Source organism: Schistocerca nitens, chromosome 5 (genome assembly GCF_023898315.1).
Source record: "Schistocerca nitens isolate TAMUIC-IGC-003100 chromosome 5, iqSchNite1.1, whole genome shotgun sequence".
Classification (NCBI taxonomy): Eukaryota; Metazoa; Arthropoda; class Insecta; order Orthoptera; family Acrididae; genus Schistocerca; species Schistocerca nitens.
In genome coordinates this window covers 321,734,212-321,761,108 of record NC_064618.1, presented here as the reverse complement: position 1 = coordinate 321,761,108, position 26,897 = coordinate 321,734,212, and the positions used below count along the sequence as shown (strand labels likewise).

Below are 26,897 nucleotides of genomic sequence, written 5' to 3'. Positions count from 1 at the left end.
TTTGTGGGGTTCGCAAACAAGCGTCTCTATGATTGTTAGTGAATAATGCGTCTTTATCGAAGTCCTGAAATAACTGACATGATTTCATTCCTGTGAACCATGTTCTCTGTGGCTGATAATGAATTAAGCATCGTAGCCATTCTATTATTTCGTTGGTATCATCATAATATTTAATGTACTCTAGAGGGCGATTGTTCACCATTTTATCCTGTGCTTCAATACCTCCACTTACACTATGTATATGAGGTGGCACATGTCTAATAATATTATTGTATTCCTTACTGTTTTGCCTTTTTATTCGTTTATGTGGGTTGTCGTTCACCAAAGTTTGTAAGAATATCAGGTCCATTAAAATGGCCATTCCCCCCAATTGTTTATCCACAATTTGTATTGTACGTTTAATTAAATGTATAGGAAGCCTTCTCAGCGTATCTCATTTACGAATTAATATCTCGTAATCTTGAATGTCGAATCCGGTGAATATGAAGACTAACTTGGCTGTCGACATGTTGTTTATATCTGCCAACTTAGTACTGTTGACTTTACTGTAGTACTACTACGGAACTTTACAACTGGGCTACATAGACTTGATGGCAGTAATGACTGAGGTGCAGACGATGACTGATTAACATCAACGCTGGCTGACCACGGAGCGTGGCTGCGCACTGTAGACTGGCACAACTGCACTACACTCCTGCTACACATGAAGTGGCCTAGCGGCGAACGTAAGTACTGCGACTGACTGTGTACTCTTTGGCCAGCACAGCCGTTCTTCTGTTCTGTTTATCGAGAGAATCGCACCCGGCGGATCGATCTCTCAGGCGGCGGTGTGGTAGTATGACTGACATCACAGTGGGCTCAGAATATAAAAGAGTTGAGTGCCTACAAACACCATTTACCTCACAAAGACTGACCAAAGACTTCCCAGTGGAGGCACAATGCCATAACACAAGATAATTACAATTCTTTCAGTTGATAGGGCTGAAATCGTGGAATGCCGTCACTTGATGTAAGATCTCCAGTAAAATATGAGTGATTTATTTGCCAGGAATATTTGTCCCACATACCTTAACCTTTGCTGAGATTTAAAAATATTTATGAACTTAGGATTGTTATTCATGACCTGTATTATTTAACAATTACAAGCAACAGTTTGCTATGCCTGGAAGCACAATTTGTGAAGGAGTATGGAAGCCCTATGTCGACATCGTAACTTAGAAGTAATACTTTAGCCCTTCTGTTTCAGGAAATAATACCCGACCTCAATGGCATTGTGATGGACCATACTAGAAATGTCGTAATTACATTGACCCTCAACGAAGTCTCTGTATCAGCTCCAAACTTGAATGGTCTACAAAATGCAGAACAGTTCGAAAATGGATTTAAAAGTGACTATGATCACTTTATTGAATGTATCCCACTCAAGACGTCTTGGGTTACTTTGAGAATATGAAATGAGTCTTCATGAATGCTAAGTAAGAACTAACTATCATACAGAGTCCAATTTATAACAACTCATACATTCAAGAAGGACAAGATGTCTTGAAGAGAGTAAAACTGTGTTGGAGAACACGCAGTCAGACATGGGTCATTAAAACATCTGTTTAACTGGAAATGCCTTGATTCATTGTACTGACACTGCAATATGAAAGGAGAACAAATCTGGAAACGGATTTCAGGATTCCAGTGAATTCATAACTTGTAAAATTACCAATGCTAAAGTGTACCTGAATTCTGAATTTTACCCACATTATAATTTACAATTTGACTGGGGTAATAACATTCACAGTCTGCTTTATGACATGTATTCAAGTTTTCACTCTTCTTACTACGAGGGCGAAGAATTTGGATATATTCTCAGGCCACAGAAATTTAAGGAATTAGCGACCATCATCATGATAGATTGTTCTAACCTGAATGAAAGTGTGAAAATGTGGCTGATAGATGTTTTTATAGAATCCGAATGTCGGTTGATTTGAGGGAGGGATCAAACCACACGGTCATTGAGCCCATCGAATAAGGGAAGAAAGTCGGCCATGTCCTTTAAAAGGAACCATCACAGTATTTGCCCGAAGCGATTTAGGGAAATCACGGGAAACCTAAATCAGGATAGACGTACGCGGATTTGAACCGTCGTCCTTTCAAACCACTGCCCCACCTCGCTAGAGTATCCGAATCATTAGATAATTTCCCCCCAGTATTTATTCATTTTTCACAGGACTTGTGAGCGGAGTAGTATAAATGTGGATATGCTGCTTTGCATTTAATTTATTTCACAATGACACCTCGATGTATGAACATCATTGTCATGTTGATTAATAGGGTTTCTGCTGGTTATTCGCGTCTTTCCTGCACGATATTTCAACTGTATGACTCACAGTCTTCTTCAGGTGCTCTCTGATACACCTCCTGAGTAAGAACTGTAGATAAAGCAGGAATTTTACTTTCAGCAGAACCAACCTGCAGCAGCAAGAAAAGACGAAAAAGAAACCTGATCTTCGCATTATATAACGCAAATGTTTAACAATATTTACGCATGAGCAATGGACAAAATATTAATGAGGCAATGAAACACAAACTGTACCGTCGATTGGCGCCAATCCACGACTAATAGACGTGTACACTACACGAGATCACAACCAAACACATCAGCCTATAAGCAACTTAGGTACTCGTCATGAAGAAGAAATTATGATCACGGCAAGCCAAGACCATATACAAAAAAGGCACACAGCCGTAACGCGAAATCTCTGTAGTTTTGAACTAATATTTGTTTCATGAGATATTTGTCTACTACTATGTGTGCGCTTGAGCTTGTTTGCCGATGTTATCAAAACGTCGTATCTCATCTTTCTAGTTTCAGGTGACATAATTTGCTGATACAAAGTTTGGTTGAGAAATCTATAAAATCTGTAAAATCTTTAAATGAATGTAAAGCAAACTGTAATATGATTATATTGTAACGTAATAATAAAACAAATACAGGTAAAAACTCAAGACTTAAGGGAAAAAAAGCTGGGTGAAGGAACACTTTCATACACTCCTGGAAATTGAAATAAGAACACCGTGAATTCATTGTCCCAGGAAGGGGAAACTTTATTGACACATTCCTGGGGCCAGATACAGCACATGATCACACTGACAGAACCACAGGCACATAGACACAGGCAACAGAGCATGCACAATGTCGGCACTAGTACAGTGTATATCCACCTTTCGCAGCAATGCAGGCTGCTATTCTCCCATGGAGACGATCGTAGAGATGCTGGATGTAGTCCTGTGGAACGGCTTGCCATGCCATTTCCACCTGGCGCCTCAGTTGGACCAGCGTTCGTGCTGGACGTGCAGACCGCGTGAGACGACGCTTCATCCAGTCCCAAACATACTCAATGGGGGACAGATCCGGAGATCTTGCTGGCCAGGGTAGTTGACTTACACCTTCTAGAGCACGTTGGGTGGCACGGGATACATGCGGACGTGCATTGTCCCATTGGAACAGCAAGTTCCCTTGCCGGTCTAGGAATGGTAGAACGATGGGTTCGATGACGGTTTGGATGTACCGTGCACTATTCAGTGTCCCCTCGACGATCACCAGTGGTGTACGGCCAGTGTAGGAGATCGCTCCCCACACCATGATGCCGGGTGTTGGCCCTGTGTGTCTCGGTCGTATGCAGTCCTGATTGTGGCGCTCACCTGCACGGCGCCAAACACGCATACGACCATCATTGGCACCAAGGCAGAAGCGACTCTCATCGCTGAAGACGACACGTCTCCATTCGTCCCTCCATTCACGCCTGTCGCGACACCACTGGAGGCGGGCTGCACGATGTTGGGGCGTGAGCGGAAGACGGCCTAACGGTGTGCGGGACCGTAGCCCAGCTTCATGGAGACGGTTGCGAATGGTCCTCGCCGATACCCCAGGAGCAACAGTGTCCCTAATTTGCTGGGAAGTGGCGGTGCGGTCCCCCACGGCACTGCGTAGGATCCTACGGTCTTGGCGTGCATCCGTGCGTCGCTGCGGTCCGGTCCCAGGTCGACGGGCACGTGCACCTTCCGCCGACCACTGGCGACAACATCGATGTACTGTGGAGACCTCACGCCCCACGTGTTGAGCAATTCGGCGGTACGTCCACGCGGCCTCCCGCATGCCCACTATACGCCCTCGCTCAAAGTCCGTCAACTGCACATACGGTTCACGTCCACGCTGTCGCGGCATGCTACCAGTGTTAAAGACTGCGATGGAGCTCCGTATGCCACGGCAAACTGGCTGACACTGACGGCGGCGGTGCACAAATGCTGCGCAGCTAGCGCCATTCGACGGCCAACACCGTGGTTCCTGGTGTGTCCGCTGTGCCGTGCGTGTGATCATTGCTTGTACAGCCCTCTCGCAGTGTTCGGAGCAAGTATGGTGGGTCTGACACACCGGTGTCAATGTGTTCTTTTTTCCATTTCCAGGAGTGTACATCGCAATGACTGAAATCGCGATGAAACATTTGTGTAAAAATACATCGCAGGCATACGTTCAATCGGGTGCTGGGAGGTTTCTTGAGGAACGGCTGTCCATTCTTCACGGAGTGCTGCACTGTGGAGAGGTATCGATGTCGATCGGTGAGGCCTGGCACGAAGTCGGCGTTCCAGAATATCCCAAAAGTGTTCTATAGGATTGAGGTCAGGACTCTGTGCAGGCCAGTTCATTACACGGATGTTATTGTCGTGTAACCCCTCCACCACAGGCTGTGCATTATGAACAGGTGCTCGATCGTGTTGAAGGATGCAGTCGACATCCACGAATTGCTCAACAACAGTGGGAAGCCAGAAGGTGCTTATAACATCAATGTAGGCCTGTGCTGTGATAATCGCACAGAAAACAACAAGAGCTCCAAGCCCCCTCCATGAAAAACCCGACCACACCATAATACCACCGCTTCCGGATTTTACCGTTGGCACTGCACACACTGGCAGATGACGTTCACAGGGCATTCGCCATACCCACACCCTGCATCGGATCGCCACATTGTGTACCGTGGTTCGTCACTCCACACAACGTTTCTCCACTTTTCAACCGTCCAATGTTTACGCTCCTTACACCAAGCGAGGCGTCGTTTAGCATTTACCGGCGTGACGTGTGGCTTATGAGCAGCCCCTCTACCATGAAATCCAAGTTTTCTCACTTATCGCCTGCCATAGTACTTGCAGTGGATCCTGATGCAGTTTGGAATATCTATCTGATGGTCTGGATAGATGTCTGCCTGTTACACATTACGACTCTCTGTCAGTCAACAGACGAGGCCGCTCTGTACGCTTTCGTGCTGTACGTGTCCCTTCACGTTTTCACTTCACTATCACATCGGAAACAGTCGACCTAGGGATGTTTAGGAGTGTGGAAATCTCGCGTACAGACATATGACACAAGTGACACCCAATCACCTGACCACATTCAAAGTCCGTGAGTTCCGCGGATCGCCCCATTTTGCTCTCTCACGATGTCTAATGACTGCTGTGGTCGCTGATATGGAGTACCTAGAGGTAGTTGGGAGCTACACGTACCTAATATGAGAAACATATGTTTTTGGGGTTGTGCGGACAGTTTTGATCTCATAGTGAATTGTGTGTATGAGTACTGCAGGACGACTTGTAAACCTGCAGCCAAAGATATTTTAAAAGCAACCAACATTGTCCAATGAGACAATCAACCAAAACGGACTGTATTTGTTTAAGAAGATGCAACATTATTAAGATTATTTTGCCTATTATAGATATAACTGCATAGTACAATTATCCTTTAGCATATTTCCTACTGAATGCTCCATGTAGTGTTCTGTCACTGTGATGATTTCCGCACAAGCACAAACGAAACTACTAGCAAATTGTCAACGTGTTGCAAGATGGACTATGAAGTAACAGCTGTTAGCCGCACTTGAGAATACATGACTGCGCGTGACCGCGGCAGTCGCTGCGATCATTCAAAAATGGCTCTGAGCACTATGGGACTTAACATCTGTGGTCATCAGTCCCCTAGAACTTAGAACTACTTAAACCTAACTAACATAAGGACAGCACACAACACCCAGTCATCACGAGGCAGAGAAAGTCCCTGACCCCGCCGGGAATCGATCCCGGGAACCCGGGCGTGGGAAGCGAGAACGCTACCGCACGACCACGAGCTGCGGACGCTGCGATCATTGAAATGTACCGGCTGCACGCGCCACATTCAAATTATGTGTGATAATTGAATATAGGGATATTACTTAATATTTGTTTCATTTTATGTTAAAAGTCATCCTCAGCTATACTGCGTCTTGACATGGCGAAAGTTTCCGTGTTCATGAAATACACATAAACAGTCCTGTACGAACCATTTGTTCGGTGAGCAAATGTTTTCGAAGTCCGATAAAAGAAGTTTTCATTTGAAGAGGTAAAAGAATCAAAACGGACCTTACACAGAAAATCATTGTCAAGCGCGCCCAGTAAAAGTAATGTTTTACAAACATTATTTATTTAAGAAATTACTTGCATATTTTAATAAGTTGCCTCACTCCATAGCATTTATTCACGCACGATCACGCCAGAATTAATAATAAAAGAAAATTTAAAACATAAATAAATAAAAAAACGAGAATATAACCTTTGCTTCTGATTTGAGATATGGAGCGATACAGGAGTATTAGGCTGAGAGCATTCACCACGTCTCATGTTATCAACTACCGAATATAGATAGCCGACCGAAGTGGCCGTGCGGTTAAAGGCGCTGCAGTCTGGAACCGCGAGACCGCTACGGTCGCAGGTTCGAATCCTGCCTCGGGCATGGATGTTTGTGATGTCCTTAGGTTCGTTAGGTTTAACTAGTTCTAAGTTCTAGGGGACTAATGACCTCAGCAGTTGAGTCCCATAGTGCTCAGAGCCATTTGAACCATTTGAATATAGATACGGAGGAAATGTAGCGTACTTTATATTGAAGACAAAAATCATACTGCACGGAAAGGGAAGTAAGTGTCGTTTGGTAAACAACGTAAAGCAGGCAGTGTAATGAATGACTGAAATAATGGTAGTAATGATACTCCCACATACATTCTCAGCGAAATGGGTAACATTCCGGAGACTGTTGTGCAGGAGTCCCACTTGAAACCCACAAAACCTTGAATATAACTGCAGTGTCCCGTGTACTTAATATGTGTATATTGCTACTCTAGATGCACCAGTTCCATACAATCAAATTCCGTTTATGAAAGTACGAAGACATTCGTAAATCATTCCTCATACTGCATTAATTGCTTCGATAACAGTCGTCAAAAATATAAAGTGTTGTGCAAGGAGTTTTCTGATATGAACACTATCTCATAAGTCTCTTGATAAACCAAGCTTAGAGCGAAGTATTTAAAGAGCTGGTCCAATACATTCAAAAAAATTCAGACTGACATGGAGCTATCAACAGGTGTAAAGATTGCCTTTCTGGTAAGTGAGATTGATCTGACTCTATTAGACAAATATGATTGTTCATATTTCTCGTCACGTTGCAAGCTCTGTTAACAACTGGGCTATTAGATTTACAACAGTTTCAGAGTTACGCTAACAGAAGGGAAGGAACGGTTCCAGAAATTATCAGATAACCGTGATAAGAATCATCTAAACTGTTATAGAGGAAAATGTGATGAAATGGTAAGATGGGCCTGCAGCAGTTAGCGTCATAGATGTCTGTAATAATAATTTAGTTACTGTATAATCTGCTACATTAAGCACTAAACAAGACCGTTTCTTCATTAGAAATGTGAATCTTGTGATACAGTTCTCATACAGACACCACTATCAACGTTTAGGAAGGGATGTAAGTACTCTGTCGTTGTCTCATGGATTGCTTGTGTGGAAAACTTCTTTGGTTCTGTAACATAATTTCTCACATACGAATAGCTAGTTCGAATGTAACATGATTACAATATAAGATTGCTTAAAACTTCCTGTTGCTTTTCACAGCAACAATTGTTGTATATATTGCTGATAACACATTTATTGACAGGTAGAACTAATATTTATTAGGAGTGAGATAATACATTTATGGGAAGATAGTCTTGTTGATCCAGTTCCACCATAAAGTATGAAGAATTGCATCATTTGGTTTTAGATACTTTTAAAGAAAGAGCCTGTTGAAATAACTCAGTTGGAGCAGGAAACGAATTACCTCACACAAGATAGTATTTCAATTAATACAAATTAATGAAAACATCAATACTAAATCATTCATTTCTTTCATAACACCTTGATTACACAAAATATTAGCCCAATGTCATATTCCACATATCAGATGCTATTGTTTGGTATGCATAACAATGTTGTTCCATTCCATGTTGGTGAAACGATTATAAGTATTATTTGTTTGTGTGTCTAGAACTACCATTTTGATCTTAACCTTATTCAGGCAATATCTTATAAATTTGGTTCACTTTCCTGTCCAACTGCCACAAAGTGAAAGTCCCTTTTCTATTCTGATTCAGTGAACCATAATGAATATTGGCTTTCACTGTAAATTAAGAATACATTAACTAATAATTGAGTTCCGAGTAATGTCGGAATTACGACGCACAGGTCACGACGTGTGCCGCACAAATTAAATATCCATCTGTCAGCATAATCATGTGACATGAATGTTATGTTGGCAACATATACCGGGGCCACTGAAAATCTAACAGAGCGTCAGGATAATAATAAAAAGTTCCACATTTTACTCGTTGGTGAAAGGAACTAAAACAACCTAAAAACATAAGGAGAAGCTCTTCTAGACGAGACAACAACCGGAAAAATTATAAAAATATAACTATTATGTTGATAAAGGTCTTGGATTTGTCGATCTGAAAATTTACATTCAAACTCGGGAATACGATCAATAATTATATCTGCCTACTACGTTGTTTCAAAGTATTCAGTATTTTCTGTTTGCATCGCAAAGAAACTTCAGTGTGTCAAAAATAAGAACGTATTTATTCTCGTCTAATACAGCATGAAGAGTAGCCCATATACAAGATAGGTTACATTTTTATCCTAATTAATGGTAGTAACAATTTACGGGAACAACACATTGAGTATCATATCAGTGACGAACCATGAATCACACTGACATTGCTGCGGGCTGTTATGAAACATACCATTCTCTGTTGCAGCTGCTGTGTGCCACCCACGCCAGCTCGGTTCTCGGCAAGGTGTCGTGGTGGCTCAAACACGATCAACGGGGAATCTGCACAGCGGCTAGTGAGATTATCTGCAGTGACGACTGTTCACAGGTGAGTTTGCTGTTTCCGATGGTGTTGAGACCTGGTACCAAGGGAGGCAGGATTGGGTTACTATTGTGGACGGGGCCGTAATCAATCGCTGTTGGTTAGTTTATTTTTCAGTCACGTACACTTTATTTGGAAACAACAACAAAGGTGACAATAAATCAAGAAGTGTTCACGGCTGAAGGCCTTAATAACAACGAATTCAAAACTATTTCTCTGCTGAAGGCCCCAATAGTGATAATTTAAAACTGTTTCTTGGTTGAAGGCCTGAATAGCAATCTTAAGAACCAGTTAAACTACTTCAACCTGCAATTACAGTTATTAAAATATTTTTAAAAGAACAATCATCAAAGTCTCACTGCTAGAATGCAGTTGTCTAACTGAAATTTTAAGACAAGTAACACTCACGGCTGAAAGCTTAATACCAACAAATTCAACTATTTTTCCGTTGAAGGCCCGAATAGTAATAATTTAAAAATTTTTCACGGCTGAAGGTCTTACTAGCAATCCCTTAAGAACCACTTAACTATCTTCGAACTTGAAATTAAATTTATTAATTTAAAAAAATCATGAAATCTAATCAAACCAAGGAGGGGGGAGGGGGTGCGCAGACGTTGCTCCAAGGATCAACCAGGAAAAGTCCCCCAAATTTCGCAAGCGATAAGACAGGAAGCCAAGAGTTGCATTCACTTCACGAGACGGTAATTCAGAGAAGTGTCAGTTTAAACGCATGACTAGTAATCATTTGCCAAATCTACCTAACGTCCGATCACCAATCAAACGATGGAATAACACACCCAAACCGGAACCGGCAGTCAGCACTATGTCTTCAGACTCCGGTGTGTAGAGCATCCGGAAGCAGAAAGGAACCACTACTACCACAGTAGGAAGAAAAAATAAAACACACCACCTGGCCTACAAATCAAGGAAGCTGCCGACCTACATTCTTACAGCAGTGGCAAGGCGAGGAAACGTACACTGCCGTAATATGCACTAAGCTCCAGGGCAGGTAACTGGGGCGTTAGTGGCCACTAGACAGAAAAAATACCACTGGTCAAACCTCACAAATAATAAAATATAGAATGTGACGATTAATAATAAGAAGTGGAGGAGGGCTAACTAAGTTCGCCTTCCCCAAACGCTCCACTTACTGCTCTTCATTTCGGCGACACTGGGAGCAGCAACACACAAGCAAATGGTGAGATCTCACAATGGTCGAGGTTCCACTACTTCAATTAAGGTCCACTCAACTTAAACTTCCTGCTTTCGGTTGACAGCGAGGTTGTACCCCTCACGACTACAGCCCTTCCATCTGGCTGTGCATGCATGCCGCCAGTGGTCCCGGCGTGTTCACGTTCTCCTCGGACCTGGCTGCTCGTCCGTCCCCAACCGAACTGCCAACTCACACGGCACGGAAACACCACAACGGTGCCCCATAGATAGTACCACCGTTACTGGATACCGATAACCACCGTTGCTGCCACTAGCAGACAGACAATGCTTGCAAACGGAGTGGCGCCAATGAACACAAGAAGAAGAAGACGACATCCATAACTATACCAACTAAACGATACCAACCTAGCAACAGCACCAGCGCGAGCCGCAGCACGGTTCAGGTATGGCGATGGGTAAGACTCACGCGAAATGGCCCTTGTGCAGAGTCAAATTGTCGACCTCAGGGCAGGGCGAGTCTATCCCTCTGCTTTAATGTGGTGACTGGCCCAGTTGCCTGTGGTCTGCTGCAGTGTGTGCTCCACCAGTTACGTGTGGCCACCTCAGTTGTTTATGCGACGACACTATTGCTTCTGGCCATTTTTATTATTCAAGTTAGTAGATGTAATGACATAACCCATTTATACGCTAGTTAGTAGACTAGCAAGCTGTTGCTATGTTCTGCAAGATAAGCATTTGTGCGTTGATTACAGCTGTCGAACTGAGCCTACCCTGCATGCACTAATAGCGTGGCTCTTAGTAGCGGTGTGTGGAAATATGGCTGCAATGCGTTTCCCCATTTATCAAGCATGGTTGTGCAGTTTTATTTCGTTTCGTTTTGCCCACATTCAGAAAGAAATTTACGTTAGAATTTATAGTTATCAAGGGACCACGACTACTCTGAAACGCGAAGTGGAAGCTGGAGTTACCATTTATACCAAATACACCCTCCGATGTAGCGATTAGCATTTTGAAGCTTGTGCTACAGAAGTAATTGACGTGAAGCTCACTGAAATAGTCTCGATACAGTGAGATCCGTTGTTAATTATAAATAATTATATGCCTTATTAAAGTTTCTCACTTCTAAACGGAATGACATACGTACCTACTGTAACGTTAAGAGGGCATTTTATTTTAAATGTTCATGGCAAATCTATTATACAGTTATACTCAAGTCCATCGTCATTTCATATAATCTAATTCTCCTTCATGGAATTTATAACAAGAGTTACGGTGATCAGTTGCACTGCTATCGACAAATGTATATAGACACATCGGGTAAATTGTGTAAATATTTACAATGAAACCAGAAGACTAACGAATAAAAAAGGAATTGAGAACTTATGAACGTAAAAGTAATTGTATTGGCACACTAGATAGATTACACAACCCTATTTGGCGCCAGTGGCTACAGCTTCCTCTAGTACCTTGGAGGTTATTCCCTGCTTCCCTAGCACATGTCCTATCATACTGTCCCTTCTTCTAATCAGTGTTTACCATATGTTCCTTTCTTCGCGATTCTGCGGAGAATCATTACATTTCTTATCTCATCTGCCTACCTAATTTCAACATTCTTCTGTACCACCACATCTCAAACGCTTCGATTCTCTTCCGTTCCGTTTTTCTCACTGCCCATGATTCACTACCATACAATGTTGTGCTCCAAACACACATTCTGAGAAATATCTTCCTGACATTAAGGCCTATGTTTAACACCAGTAGACTCCTCCTGGTTAAGAATATCATCATTTGTGGTACCTGTCTGCTTTTTATGTCGTCCTTGGTTCGACCGTCTTTGTTTGCTTCGAATATAGCAGAATTCCTTAACTTCATCTACCTAGTGACTACCAAGTGTGATGTTCAGTTTCTCGCTATTCTCATTTCTCGCTACGTCGCACTACCTTGTCTTTTTCCGCTTTAGTCTCAATCCAAATTCCGCTGTGATTAGACTGTTTGTTTTGTTAAACAGAGCCTGTAATACTTCTTCACTTTCACTGAGGAGAACAATGTCTCCAACGGATCTTATCATATCCTTTCATCTTGCATTTTAATCCCATTCTTGAAATTTTCTGTTGTCTCCGTCATTGCTTCCTCGATATATAGGATCAACACTAGCACCGAAAGAATGCATCTCTGTCTTAGACCCTTTTTAATCGGAGCATTTCGTTCTTGTTTCATCCAATCTCATTGTTCCCTCTTGGTTCTTGTACATATTCTATGTCACCGGTCTTTCACTGTATGTTACTCTTATTTTCTCAGAATTTCCTATATTTTGCAACATTTCACATTGTCAAACGCATTTTAGAGATCGACAAATGCTATGAGCGTATCTTGATTTTACTCCGAGCTTGCTTTCATTATCAAGTGCACCTTCACCTCTGCCTCTCTGGTGCCTTTAACTTTCCTAAAGCTAAATTGATCGTCATGTAACATATTCTCAACACATTTTCCATTCTTCTGCTTATTATTCTCGTCAGCAACTTGGATGCGTGAGATGTTAACGTGCTTGTGCGGTAGTTTTCGCAACTATGTGCCCTAACTGTCTTCTTAGTTCTGTTCGTAATATTTTACCGAAAGTCGGATGGTACGTCGCCAGTCTCATAGAATCTACAGATCAGCTTGACTAGTTGTCTGCTCGCCGTTTTCCCCAATGATTAGAAATTCGGATGTAATGTTTTCTATCCCTCCGCTTTACGTGATCTCAAGTCTTCAAACAATCGTTCAAATGGCTTTGAGCACTATGGGACTCAACATCTGAGGTCATCAGTCCCCTAGAACTTGTTGTTGTTGTTGTGGTCTTCAGTCCTGAGACTGGTTTGATGCAGCTCTCCATGCTACTCTATCCTGTTGCATGGGGGCTTAATTAAAATAAATGGATATAATTTTTAATTTTTTGATTTAGTGTCTGTATGTCCGATTACGAAGTCTCGTAACGGTTGGCCCTGACTAGTATTATTACGCTATCTGACTGCATAGAACAATAACAAAGAATGAAATGGAAATTTTCATTAACACAATTAATTAATTAAGTCCCCAGCAACTATAAAACCTACGAAACCAAAGCACAAGTATAACTGTTCTGTGTGTGGAAGTATGACTCAACGTACGCATCTGGCACGGTTCTTCTTCAATAACACAAGAAATTTTAAATATCATTTATACTGAATTAATTAAAGAAAATAAAAATACCATAATTACTCAAGAGAACCAGAATTACACTCTAATCCCAGAACACAAGCCAGATGCTTTGTTGACTAAACCTGTAATGAAGCATTATTTACGACATTAAATAATGAAAAATAAATCAAGTTTCGTTACCTTCATATATTGACCAAAATCACTCTAATCATTACAATATATCTCCACACCGACTCGCTATTACCACATCTCAACAAGATCTTTTCAGTATCACATCTCAGCAAGCACTCCCTACTAGCACATCTCAACAAACACTCTCTGCTACGAGTTCTTAACAAGCACTGACTACCACGAGCTCTCCCCAAGCACTGCCCACTACGACATCTCAATAATCACTGCCAGTGGAGGCGGCGGAACAATACTCTCTAGCGCGATCTCTGGCGCTGTGTCTCAGTGTAGCCACCTTTCATATGCCCTTCCTCCACGGGCTAGAATTTGATGGTATTTTTGCCAGCATTGGTGGTGAAAATACCACCAAATTCGTCAAAGAAAAACAGACAAAAATAAAAGATAATATTAATGCATAAATATCATATAACTAGATAAAATTTTGGCTTTGCACTGACCTTTCGATAACCTAATATATAAAATACAGTAAGCAATACAAATTCTTTCATACATGTGACTTTACATAACAGTTTACACAAGTATTATGTGGTTAAACATTTCAATCAATAGCGTCAGCAATGACGAATATGTGCAGGTAAGAGTCTCATAACTTTTCACAAACAGTAATACACAAAAAATCAGTTTATACAAATATTCACATAAACGCTTTCCATAGCTCAAGAATAAGCAGTTGACAGTTCCAGCAGTAGCACCCAGCAATGGTCAACAGGTGCAAATACCAACAAGTGACATCTTCACTAGAAGCAGTCTCATCAGTGGCACCCAGCAATGTTGAGCAGGTGCAGACACCAACAAGTAACACCATTTCAGTATAAGCAGTTCCATTAGTGGCACCAGCAATGTTGAACAGGTGCAGATATCAACAGGTGACATCTTTTCAGTAGAAGCAGTCCATCAGTGGCACCCAGCAATGTTGAGCAGGTGCAGACACCAACAAGTAACACCATTTCAGTATAAGCAGTTCCATTAGTGGCACCAGCAATGTTGAGCAGGTGCACACAGCAACAGGTGACATCTTTTCAGTAGAAGCAGTCCATCAGTGGCACCCAGCAATGTTAAATAGGTGCAGACACCAACAAGTAACACCATTTCAGTATAAGCAGTTCCATTAGTGGCACCAGCAATGTTGAGTAGGTGCCGACACCAACAAGTGACATCATTTCAGTAGAAGCAGTCCATCAGTGGCACCCAGCAATGTTGAGCAGGTGCAGACAGCAACAAGTAACACCATTTCAGTAGAAGCAGTCCATCAGTGGCACCCAGCAATGTTGAGCAGGTGCAGACATCAACAGGTGACATCTTTTCAGTAGAAGCATCTCAGCAAGCACTCCCTACTAGCACATCTCAACAAACACTCTCTGCTACGAGTTCTTAACAAGCACTGACTACCACGAGCTCTCCCCAAGCACTGCCCACTACGACATCTCAATAATCACTGCCAGTGGAGGCGGCGGAACAATACTCTCTAGCGCGATCTCTGGCGCTGTGGCTCAGTGTAGCCAAAGGTGGCTACACTGAGCCACAGCGCCAGAGATCGCGCTAGAGAGTATTTTTCCGCCGCCTCCACTGGCAGTGATTATTGAGAACTCGTAGTGGGCAGTGCTTTGGGGAGAGCTCGTGGTAGTCAGTGCTGAGATGTCGTAGTGAGGAGTGTTTGTTGAGGTGGCTACACTGAGCCACAGCGCCAGAGATCGCGCTAGAGAGTATTGTTCCGCCGCCTCCACTGGCAGTGATTATTGAGAACTCGTAGTAGTCAGTGCTTTGGCCTCCACTGGCAGTGATTATTGAGAACTCGTAGTGGGCAGTGCTTTGGGAGAACTCGTGAGAGTGTTTGTTGAGATGTGCTAGTAGGGAGTGCTTGCTGAGATGTGATACTGAAAAGTTCTTGTTGAGATGTGGTAATAGCGAGTCGGTGTGGAGATATATTGTAATGATTAGAGTGATTTTGGTCAATATATGAAGGTAACGAAACTTGATTTATTTTTCATTATTTAATGTCGTAAATAATGCTTCATTACAGGTTTAGTCAACAAAGCATCTGGCTTGTGTTCTGGGATTAGAGTGTAATTCTGGTTCTCTTGAGTAATTATGGTATTTTTATTTTCTTTAATTAATTCAGTATAAATGATATTTAAAATTTCTTGTGTTATTGAAGAAGAACCGTGCCAGATGCGTACGTTGAGTCATACTTCCACACACAGAACAGTTATACTTGTGCTTTGGTTTCGTAGGTTTTATAGTTGCTGGGGACTTAATTAATTAATTGTGTTAATGAAAATTTCCATTTCATTCTTTGTTATTGTTCTATGCAGTCAGATAGCGTAATAATACTAGTCAGGGCCAACCGTTACGAGACTTCGTAATCGGACATACAGACACTAAATCAAAAAATTAAAAATTATTTCCATTTATTTTAATTAAGCCCCCATGCACGTGGCGACCGCTGCTTCGGATCGTCCCTTGGAATTCTTCTGATTGTGTAGACAGTAGTATTGTTGTAGTAATTTGTAGTTTAGTAATTGTAGTCTATTTTGCATGTGTAGATTTGGTAATTGTCATTCTTCTAATGGTATTTTTTTTGCAAAATATCATTTCTGTTGTCTTGTCTACGGGTTTGACAATTAGTGCAATTATTTCAATTGTTCGATTAATCGTGTTTGAGGGAAACATTTGGTGTGAATGGTATTGTTGGAGATAAAGTGTCATTGTGTGTAATTTTCATATAGTGACGAGTTTTGTATGTTTTGTAAATGATTACACGATCGATGAAAAAGGCAAAAATGGTGGATAGTGAGAATGACGAAATTGTTAACATGGCGAACTCGCCAACAGAGGAAAACAGTATCATGAATAATGAAGTGGAAAACAATTTAATAAGTCGGGAAAATAGTCCGGAACCAATTCAAAATTTTTCTCAATCAGAAAATTCACAGAATACGAGAATAACGATAGAAGATTCTGAAATAGTATCGAACACAGATAGCTTTACAGCCATGACGAAAGAAGTTGGTTTCGCGGGAAATGTTAGGGGCGAAAAGAATTTCGAACCGGCTATTATGGAGCAGTTGATGGGTGCAATATTAAATTTGGGATCTGAATTAAAAACAGTGACAACACGGTTAGACTTACAAAGGGGAACAATGGAAACACGGTTAGACTCACTAGGATCACGAATGGGAACATTGGAAACACGGTTAGACTCACAAATAGGATCAATCAAAACCGAGATGGGAACTTTGGGATCTGAATTAAAAACTGATATGGGAACAATGGAAACACAGTTTAGATCTGAATTAAAAACACAGATGGGGACAATGGAAACACGGTTAGGATCCGAATTAAAAACAGTGGCAACACGTTTAGAAACAGAGATGGAAACAATGGAAACACGGTTAGACTCACGAATAGGGACATGTTTCAAAAATATGAAAGATGAATTAAAGAAAGAAATCAGAGAAGAAGTACAACCAATTTTGAATTCTCACAATAATAGATTAATTGCAGTAGAGATTAGACAAAGGGAACAAGATAGAGAACAGGAAGAAAGAGATCGCGTGATAGTACAAAAATTTTCAGAGTTAAATTTACAACGTGCATGGGGGCTTAATTAAAATAAATGGAAATAATTTTTAATTTTTTGATTTAGTGTCTGTATGTCCGATTACGAAGTCTCGTAACGGTTGGCCCTGACTAGTATTATTACGCTATCTGACTGCATAGAACAATAACAAAGAATGAAATGGAAATTTTCATTAACACAATTAATTAATTAAGTCCCCAGCAACTATAAAACCTACGAAACCAAAGCACAAGTATAACTGTTCTGTGTGTGGAAGTATGACTCAACGTACGCATCTGGCACGGTTCTTCTTCAATAACACAAGAAATTTTAAATATCATTTATACTGAATTAATTAAAGAAAATAAAGATACCATAATTACTCAAGAGAACCAGAATTACACTCTAATCCCAGAACACAAGCCAGATGCTTTGTTGACTGAACCTGTAATGAAGCATTATTTACGACATTAAATAATGAAAAATAAATCAAGTTTCGTTACCTTCATATATTGACCAAAATCACTCTAATCATTACAATATATCTCCACACCGACTCGCTATTACCACATCTCAACAAGAACTTTTCAGTATCACATCTCAGCAAGCACTCCCTACTAGCACATCTCAACAAACACTCTCTGCTACGAGTTCTTAACAAGCACTGACTACCACGAGCTCTCCCCAAGCACTGCCCACTACGACATCTCAATAATCACTGCCAGTGGAGGCGGCGGAACAATACTCTCTAGCGCGATCTCTGGCGCTGTGTCTCAGTGTAGCCACCTTTCACTGTGCAAGCTTCTTCATCTCCCAGTACCTACTGCAACCTACATCCTTCTGAATCTGCTTAGTGTATTCATCTCTTGGTCACCCCCTACGATTTTTACCCTCCACGATGCCCTCCAATACTAAATTGGTGATCCCTTGATGCCTCAGAACATGTCATACCAACCGATCCCTTCTTCTGGTCAAGTTTTGCCACAAACTTCTCTTCTCCCCAATCCTATTCAATACTTCCTCATTAGTTATGTGATCTACCCATCTAATCTTCAGCATTCTTCTGTAGTACCACATTTCGAAAGCTTCTATTCTCTTCTTGTCCAAACTATTTACCGTCCATGTTTCACTTCCATACATGGCTACACACCATACAAATACTTTCAGAAATGACTTCCTGACACTTAAATCTATACTCGATGTTAACAAATTTCTCTTCTTCAGAAACGCTTTCCTTGCCATTGCCATTCTACATTTTATATCCTCTCTACTTCGACCATCAACAGTTATTTTGCTCCCCAAATAGCAAAACTCCTTTACTACTTTAAGTGTCTCATTTCCTAATCTAATACCCTCAACATCACCCGACTTAATTCGACTACATTCCAGTATCCTCGTTTTGCTTTTGTTGATGTTCATCTTATATCCTCCCTTCAAGACACCATCCATTCCGTTCAACTGCTCTTCCAAGTCCTTTGCTGTCTCTGACAGAATTACAATGTCATCGGCGAACCTGAAAGTTTTTATTTCTTCTCCATGGATTTTAATACCTACTCCGAATTTTTCTTTTGTTTCCTTTACTGCTTGCTCAATATACAGATTGAATAACATCGGGGACAGGCTACAACCCTGTCTTACTCCCTTCCCAACCACTGCTTCCCTTTGATGTCCCTCGACTATTATAACTGCCATCTGGTTTCTGTACAAATTGTAAATAGCCTTTCGCTCCCTGTATTTTACCCCTGCCACCTTCAGAATTTGAAAGAGAGTATTCCAGTCAACATTGTCAAAAGCTTTCTCTAAGTCTACAAATGCTAGAAACGTAGGTTTGCCTTTCCTTAATCTTTCTTCTAAGATAAGTCGTAAGGTCAGTATTGCCTCACGTGTTCCAGTATTTCTACGGAATCCAAACTGATCTTCCCCGAGGCCGGCTTCTACTAGTTTTTCCATTCGTCTGTAAAGAATTCGTGTTAGTATTTTGCAGCTGTGGCTTATTAAACTGATTGTCCGGTAATTTTCACATCTGTCAACACCTGCTTTCTTACGGATTGGAATTATTATATTCTCCTTGAAGTCTGTGGGTATTTCACCTGTTTCATACATCTTGCTCACTAGATGGTAGAGTTTTGTCAGGACTGGCTCTCCCAAGGCCGTCAGTAGTTCCAATGGAATGTTGTCTACTCCGGGGGCCTTGTTTCGACTCAGTTCTTTCAGTGCTCTGTCAAACTCTTTACGCAGTATCGTATCTCCCATTTCATCTTCATCTACATCCTCTTCCATTTCCATAATATTGCCCTCAAGTACATCGCCCTTGTATAGATCCTCTATATACTCCTTCCACCTTTCTGCTTTCCCTTCTTTGCTTAGAACTGGGTTTCCATCTGAGCTCTTGATGTTCATACAAGTGGTTCTCTTATCTCCAAAGGTCTCTTTAATTTTCCTGTAGGCAGTATCTATCTTACCCCTAGTGAGAAAAGTCTCTACATCCTTACATTTGTCCTCTAGCCATCCCTGCTTAGCCATTTTGCACTTCCTGTCGATCTCATTTTTGAGACGTTTGTATTCCTTTTTGCCTGCTTCATTTACTGCATTTTTATATTTTCTCCTTTCATCAATTAAATTCAATATTTCTTCTGTTACCCAAGGATTTCTACTAGCCCTCGTCTTTTTACCTATTTGATCCTCTGCTGCCTTCACTACTTCATCCCTCAAAGCTACCCATTCCTCTTCTACTGTATTTCTTTCCCCCATTCCTGTCAATTGTTCCCTCATGCTCTCCCTGAAACTCTGTACAACCTCTGGTTCTTTCAGTTTATTCAGGTCCCATCTCCTTAAATTCCCACCTTTTTGCAGTTTCTTCAGTTTTAATCTACAGGTCATAACCAATAGATTGTGGTCAGTGTCCACATCTGCCCCTGGAAATGTCTTACAATTCAAAACCTGGTTCCTAAATCTCTGTCTTACCATTATATAATCTATCTGATACCTTTTAGTATCTCCAGGGTTCTTCCATGTATACAACCCTCTATCATGATTCTTAAACCAAGTGTTAGCTATGATTAAGTTGTGCTCTGTGCAAAATTCTACCATGCGGCTTCCTCTTTCATTTCTTAGCCCCAATCCATATTCACCTACTACGTTTCCTTCTCTCCCTTTTCCTACACTCGAATTCCAGTCACCCATGACTATTAAATTTTCGTCTCCCTTCACTATCTGAATAATTTCTTTTATTTCATCATACATTTCTTCAATTTCTTCGTCATCTGCAGAGCTAGTTGGCATATAAACTTGTACTACTGTAGTAGGTGTGGGCTTCGTATCTATCTTGGCCACAATAATGCGTTCACTATGCTGTTTGTAGTAGCTTACCCGCATTCCTATTTTCCTATTCATTATTAAGCCTACTCCTGCATTACCCCTATTTGACTTTGTGTTGATAACCCTGTAGTCACCTGACCAGAAGTCTTGTTCCTCCTGCCACCGAACTTCACTAATTCCCACTATATCTAACTTTAATCTACCCATTTCCCTTTTTAAATTTTCTAACCTACCTGCCCGATTAAGGGATCGGACATTCCACGCTCCGATCCGTAGAACGCCAGTTTTCTTTCTCCTGATAACGACATCCTCTTGAGTAGTCCCCGCCCGGAGATCCGAATGGGGGACTATTTTACCTCCGGAATATTTTACCCAAGAGGACGCCATCATCATTTAATCATACAGTAGAGCTGCATGCCCTCGGGAAAAATTACGGCCGTAGTTTCCCATTGCTTTCAGCCGTCCGCAGTACCAGCACAGCAAGGCCGTTTTGGTTATTGTTACAAGGCCAGATCAGTCAATCATCCAGATTGTTGCCCTTGCAACTACTGAAAAGGCTGCTGCCCCTCTTCAGGAACCACACGTTTGTCTGGCCTCTCAACAGATACCCCTCCGTTGTGGTTGTACCTACGGTACGGCTATCTGTATCGCTGAGGCACGCAAGCCTCCCCACCAACGGCAAGGTCCATGGTTCATGGGGGGGCCCTAGAACTTAGAACTACTTAAACTTAATTAACCTAAGGACATCACACACATCCATACCCGAGGCAGGATTCGAACCTGTGACCATAGCGGTCGCGCGGTTCCAGACTGAAGGGCCTAGAACTGCTCGGTCACAGCTGCCGGCCTCAAGCCTTCCCGAGCTCTTTTAAATTCCGACTCTGATACTGGTTTCCCTATGTTTTTCTTGTCGGTTTCTGTCACGTCGTCAGATAATTCCTCACCCTCTTATATGCTTTCAATGTAATCTTTCCACCTATCCACTCTTTCCTTTGTGTTTAACAGTGGGATTCTCATTACACTCTTAATGTTACCATCCTGGGTTTTAATTAAAAGGGAACATAAATTCTTTTGCATCGTTCATAATTTGGCCAAAATGGTAACGACTACATAACTAATTACCTGTTGGTCGTAGATCCTTAAGGACAGAACACCTGCTAACCTAAGCAGTCGTTTGCTGTCTAATATTACGCACATAGTACACTGGGGATCATCTGTAGGATTGGATTATTTTCAATAATGTACGGACAAAGTGATAATTCCAAAATAATAATATTAGGCACTCAGCCCCTGGGAAAAGGTATATATAAAAATTATATACTTCTACCGTAGACTATTCAAGTGGTATCATTATCGTTTTAGACTTATGTAGAGATCATCATCAGATGATCTGAATAAGTTAAACAGTAAATCGTCAAATGGAGAGGTCTGGAGAGGACTGCTGAGGGCAAAATATATAATAAGCAAAAAAGAATCACAAAATTGTATGCAGAAACCCTACCTTCCCCGACGCCCATAAAAATGGGCGACAGGATAATTAGCTTTCTGGTTTAGTCATTTCTACAACTTGCATCGTAAAATTCCTTGTTGTTTTGTATTGTGGTGAAAAATACACTATAAAAGTCTTTGAACAGATATATGATAATTGTACATTGTAAAAGATTGCGACGTAGTTATCGATAAATATCTCTATCACGTTTGCTAAGAAACTCATTTTTTATTTTTGCAGCATATAATCATAGTGAAGGGTTTGGAGGTTAGAGCCTAATCTCAGACTAGACGAGAATTGTGAAGAAACTTAGTCTTTGAAGGAAATGTCCCAACATTCACTTCAAGCGATTTAGGGAAGCCAAGCAAGAACTGACGCGCCCACTTGAAATCAGTTCACACGAATGCGCCCAAAGTTTTGGGGAGACGGAATGGAATCTGCAGATGATATTGTACCATCGAATCAGAAACTAACAATCTAAATTTTATTGCAGTGTATTTCCATTTATACACCGAAGACCTATGCTTATATAAAACTGGATCGTGTGAACAATCGACTTCATGTAGTTCCCTGATTTCGGGTCCAATAAGTCGTAATAGTTGTACAGTCAGACTGATATCGGGTACAGCACACCTTATTTATTCGCCTGATGTGTTTTACTTCGTATGGCACCCAACAAACTGTGCCATCTGTAGGGGTCCTCAGCTGCTAACATACAAGTTACAACCAGTTCTGACCCTTCTCGACATGGACACACGCGGGCTAACGATACCCTTAATAGCCACAGGTGTGCCTATAGGCACTCTCGTTCCACCCCGTACTAAGGACCTCTACAGGCATTACTATTTGTCAGTCCCGATATCAAGCGTCCGTGTGTACACACATTAAAATTTGTCAGACCAGATGATAGGGATAATATGTTTCTATCTCTATTTTATATTAGGTGTATAATAAATAGATATGATAATTATCTTAAGCTCTTCTGGCTTTGCTTTGATGATGATGTAATATCGACTTTTGGTGTGTTTATTGTCATGCCAAAATAACAAAAAGCGGTTAACGGACACTGTCGCTTTGGAGGATTGTCAGAGACCAACTTCATGTTGCCTAAACGACAAAATTAAAATTGATGGTACTGCGTCCACTGATGTAACTGCCTATTGCCTTCCCTTGTCCTTGTTAATATTCGAATGTTTTTGTGTTCATCTTTTCCATAAAACTCGCAAGTTGTTGCTTAGAAATTCACCTTGTAACACTGTATAATTATCTATGTGTACAGCATAAGTAAGCAGACAAGTAATTAGTAAGCCACAGCAGGAAACATTGCGGCACTGGCTCTAGCCTTGATAATGGTTTCATTTTGGCGAGAAAGAAAGTCGACAAGTTTCGTCAGATATGCCATATGTAAATGAAGACACTCATTGATGAATGGATATCGTAGAGCTACCGGATCACGGGGAAGTTGACTGCTGCTTTCCATGTTTTGCACCAAATAGTCCCAAACATGTTCTCTGGGATTAAAATCTGCTGATTTCCCGGGCCCCCAGAGGTGGAACCTGAGTGTTCGTCGGGTGAGGAACGTACGCATGCAGACCTTTGAACACGGGCGTTGCCGTATTTGAACGTGGGAGTGCCCACAGCTTATTCATCGCAGGCAAGAAAGGCCAATACTCTGTCACTGAGAATGTTGAAATAAATATTCTGATTTTGTTCATTGTAATCTGAATAAGTGGGCCCATCGTGGTACAAAAAACACCTACAAAGCACCACATGACACCTCCGACCTGAAATATACGCTTCAATCGTCAGTGACCTTTCTCCGGTGCCTGCTGGCCAGAGTATTTATATATCAGTTGTTCTTACATCGTGTTACACTGCTGCGAATGATCGTCCTCTCCTTTTAGATCCCTTGCACAGTCCTCGTCGATACATAAACAAATTCGGTATGTGGTCAAAGTTGCGTCCACAGACGATAACATCATTCTGTAAGGGGTAGTCAAATGAAAACGAGACGGACGGAATAAAAGTAAGTAAACTGTTTATTATTACAAAAGTAACCACCATAACTGTTAATAAACTTATTCCAGTTGGAGACAAGACGGCCAAAACCTTCAATGGGAAAACATTGCAGTTGCCTACGGAACCATCCAGGCGGGCACCTCTTTGTCGGAAGGACATCGATGGCCACTTCAGGACTCCTAAAATGTGGAAATGGAACTGTGTGGAGGATGTGTAAGGGACTTCCAGCAAAACTTTTGTTCTGTAGTCGAAACCAAAAGCTGAGTTTTCAGTATGACATGATTGTTTCGCTGGGAAGTCGTGATACACACGTTCAGGGTGACCGTAATTTAAGCGTCAGCTTCAAAACGCTGTACAAAGAGAACCTCCGCTCAGAATGACGTCAAATTTGAATACCATGCCATTGATGTCATGGGAGACACACAAACACAAAAAAAGATTTAAATAAAATTTTACCAGTAGGTGGCGCTGTAAGCGTCTTAACGTCAGCTACAAATTACAAATGAATCGCAATACGACGGCTATGGTTTGAGTTGCACAGTACTTCATCCATACTGCTCAGCATGGATGACTGCACAGGTCCGGCAGTCAACAGTTGTGGCACTGTTAGTTAGGTAAGCCCATCCATCATGGAAAGATCCCACCCTATATGATGAGAAAAATCGGTTTTTTATTGTCGTGGGGCCAAAAAACGCGTAAAAACCAAATCACATCGGTTTCTAACTGTCGTGTGACTGGCACAATACATGTTCAGTATGCTATCCACCGTTTTCAGATAGAAGTTGAAATCGAAAACCAGCATGTTTCACAACAGGTCGCAGTTTCTCGGGGATCACGCGTTGTGCAAGAGTCCAACTTGCCTTTAATTGAAACACTGAACATTTCTTCGGATAGCCCCGCAACCAAACGTCACAGGATCTGGTGATATGGACGGCCAGGCTGTAGGGAAGTGACAGCTAATAATTCTAGGATTTGCGAAGTGCCTCTGCAGCAGCCGCTTCACTGGCTATGCAACGTGCAGAGGAGCGTCATCTTCCACAAAAATAAATAAATGTCGTGTGACTAGCGCCTCCTGTCGGACAGAGCGTTCGCCGAGTACAAGTCTTTTGATTTGACACCACTTCGTTGACTTGCACGTCGATGGGAATAAAATGATGATGATTCGGACAAAACAACACCCAGTAACTGAGAGGAGAAAATCTTCGAGCCAGCCGGGAATCGAACCCTAGCCCTTAGGATTGAGATTCTGTCACGCTGACCACTTAGCTACGGGGGACGGACTGCATAAAAATGATCCTACCCAAACATATTCGTTGTTGAAGAGCTGGAATGACTTTTGTGCGCAAAAGACTCTCCTAGTGCTTACCAGTGCTGGTAAGGGTAACAGGACCCGCAGGACTCATCTCTTAGAAAAATTTGCACCTACGACAAATGAATTCGTCAACTCGCACCACACATTCACGTTTGCAGAATGAAGTGGTACCGGATGATGTGCGTACAAGTGTACCTGAGAGCCGGCGGCCCACCGAACGTTGGCTGGACTGAGGAAGCACACTTCTGACGTTTGAGCCAAGTACAGATATTGACATGGCACACACGTAAAGTTTATTTTTAATTTTATGCGAGTCTTTTGCCTTTTGGGCCTCCTGTATTAATGTTGGACCATGCCTCTTTAGATACAGAAATGCAGACGATAAACGGGTATTCATTGGATAAATATATTATACTAGAACTGACATATGAATAACATTTTCACACAGTTTGGGTGCATAGATCCTGAGAAATCAGTACCCAAAACAACCACCTCTGGGCGGAATAACGGCCTTGATACGTCTGGGCACTGAGTCAAACAGAGCTTGGATGGCGTGTACAGGTACAGCTGCCCATGCAGCTTCAACACGATACCACAGTTCATCAAGAGTAATGTCTAGCATATTGTCACGGGCCAGTTGCTCTGCCACCATTGACCAGACGTTTTCAATTGGTGAGAGATCTGGAGAACGTGCTGGCCAGGGCAGCAGTCGAACGTTTTCTGTATCCAGAAAGGCCAGTACAGGACCTGCAACATGCGGTCGTGGATTATCCTGTTGAAATGTAGTGTTTCGCAGGGATCGAATGAAGGGTAGAGCCACGGGTCGTAGCACGTCTGAAATGTAACGTCCACTGTTCAAATGGGTTCAAATGGCTCTGAGCACTATGGGACTTAACATCTATGGTCATCAGTCCCCTAGAACTTAGAACTACTTAAATCTAACTAACCTAAGGACAGCACACAACACCCAGCCATCACGAGGCAGAGAAAATCCCTGACCCCGCCGGGAATCGAACCCGGGAACCCGGGCGTGGGAAGCGAGAACGCTACCGCGCGACCACGAGATGCGGGCCGTCCACTGTTCAAAGTGCCGTCAATGCGAACAAGAGGTGACCAGGACGTGTAACCAATAGCACCCTATACCATCACGCCGGGTGACACACCAGTATGGCGATGACGAATACACGCTTCCAATGTGCGTTCACCGCGTGTCGCAAAACACGGATGCGACCATCATGATGCTGTAAACAGAACCTGGATTCATCCGAAAAAAGGACGTTTTGCCATTCGTGCACCCAGGTTCGTCGTTGAGTACACCATCGCAGGCGCTCCTGTCTATGATGCAGCTTCAATGGTAACCGCAGCCGTGGTCTCCAAGCTGATAGTGCATGCTGCTGC

General features: G+C 42.0%; 1 protein-coding gene across 1 annotated transcript in view; it reads left to right on the top strand.

Annotated features, from left to right (window-relative positions):
- The first annotated feature begins 7,322 nt into the window (after positions 1-7,322).
- LOC126259954 (uncharacterized) overlaps positions 7,323-26,897 on the top strand; it is a 44,205-nt gene continuing 24,630 nt past the window's right edge. The window contains exons 1-2 of the mRNA XM_049957064.1: positions 7,323-7,452; positions 9,150-9,269. Of these exons, the coding sequence (XP_049813021.1) occupies positions 7,417-7,452; positions 9,150-9,269 (156 nt within the window). The 5' untranslated portion in view covers positions 7,323-7,416. The remainder of the gene's footprint in view (positions 7,453-9,149; positions 9,270-26,897) is intronic.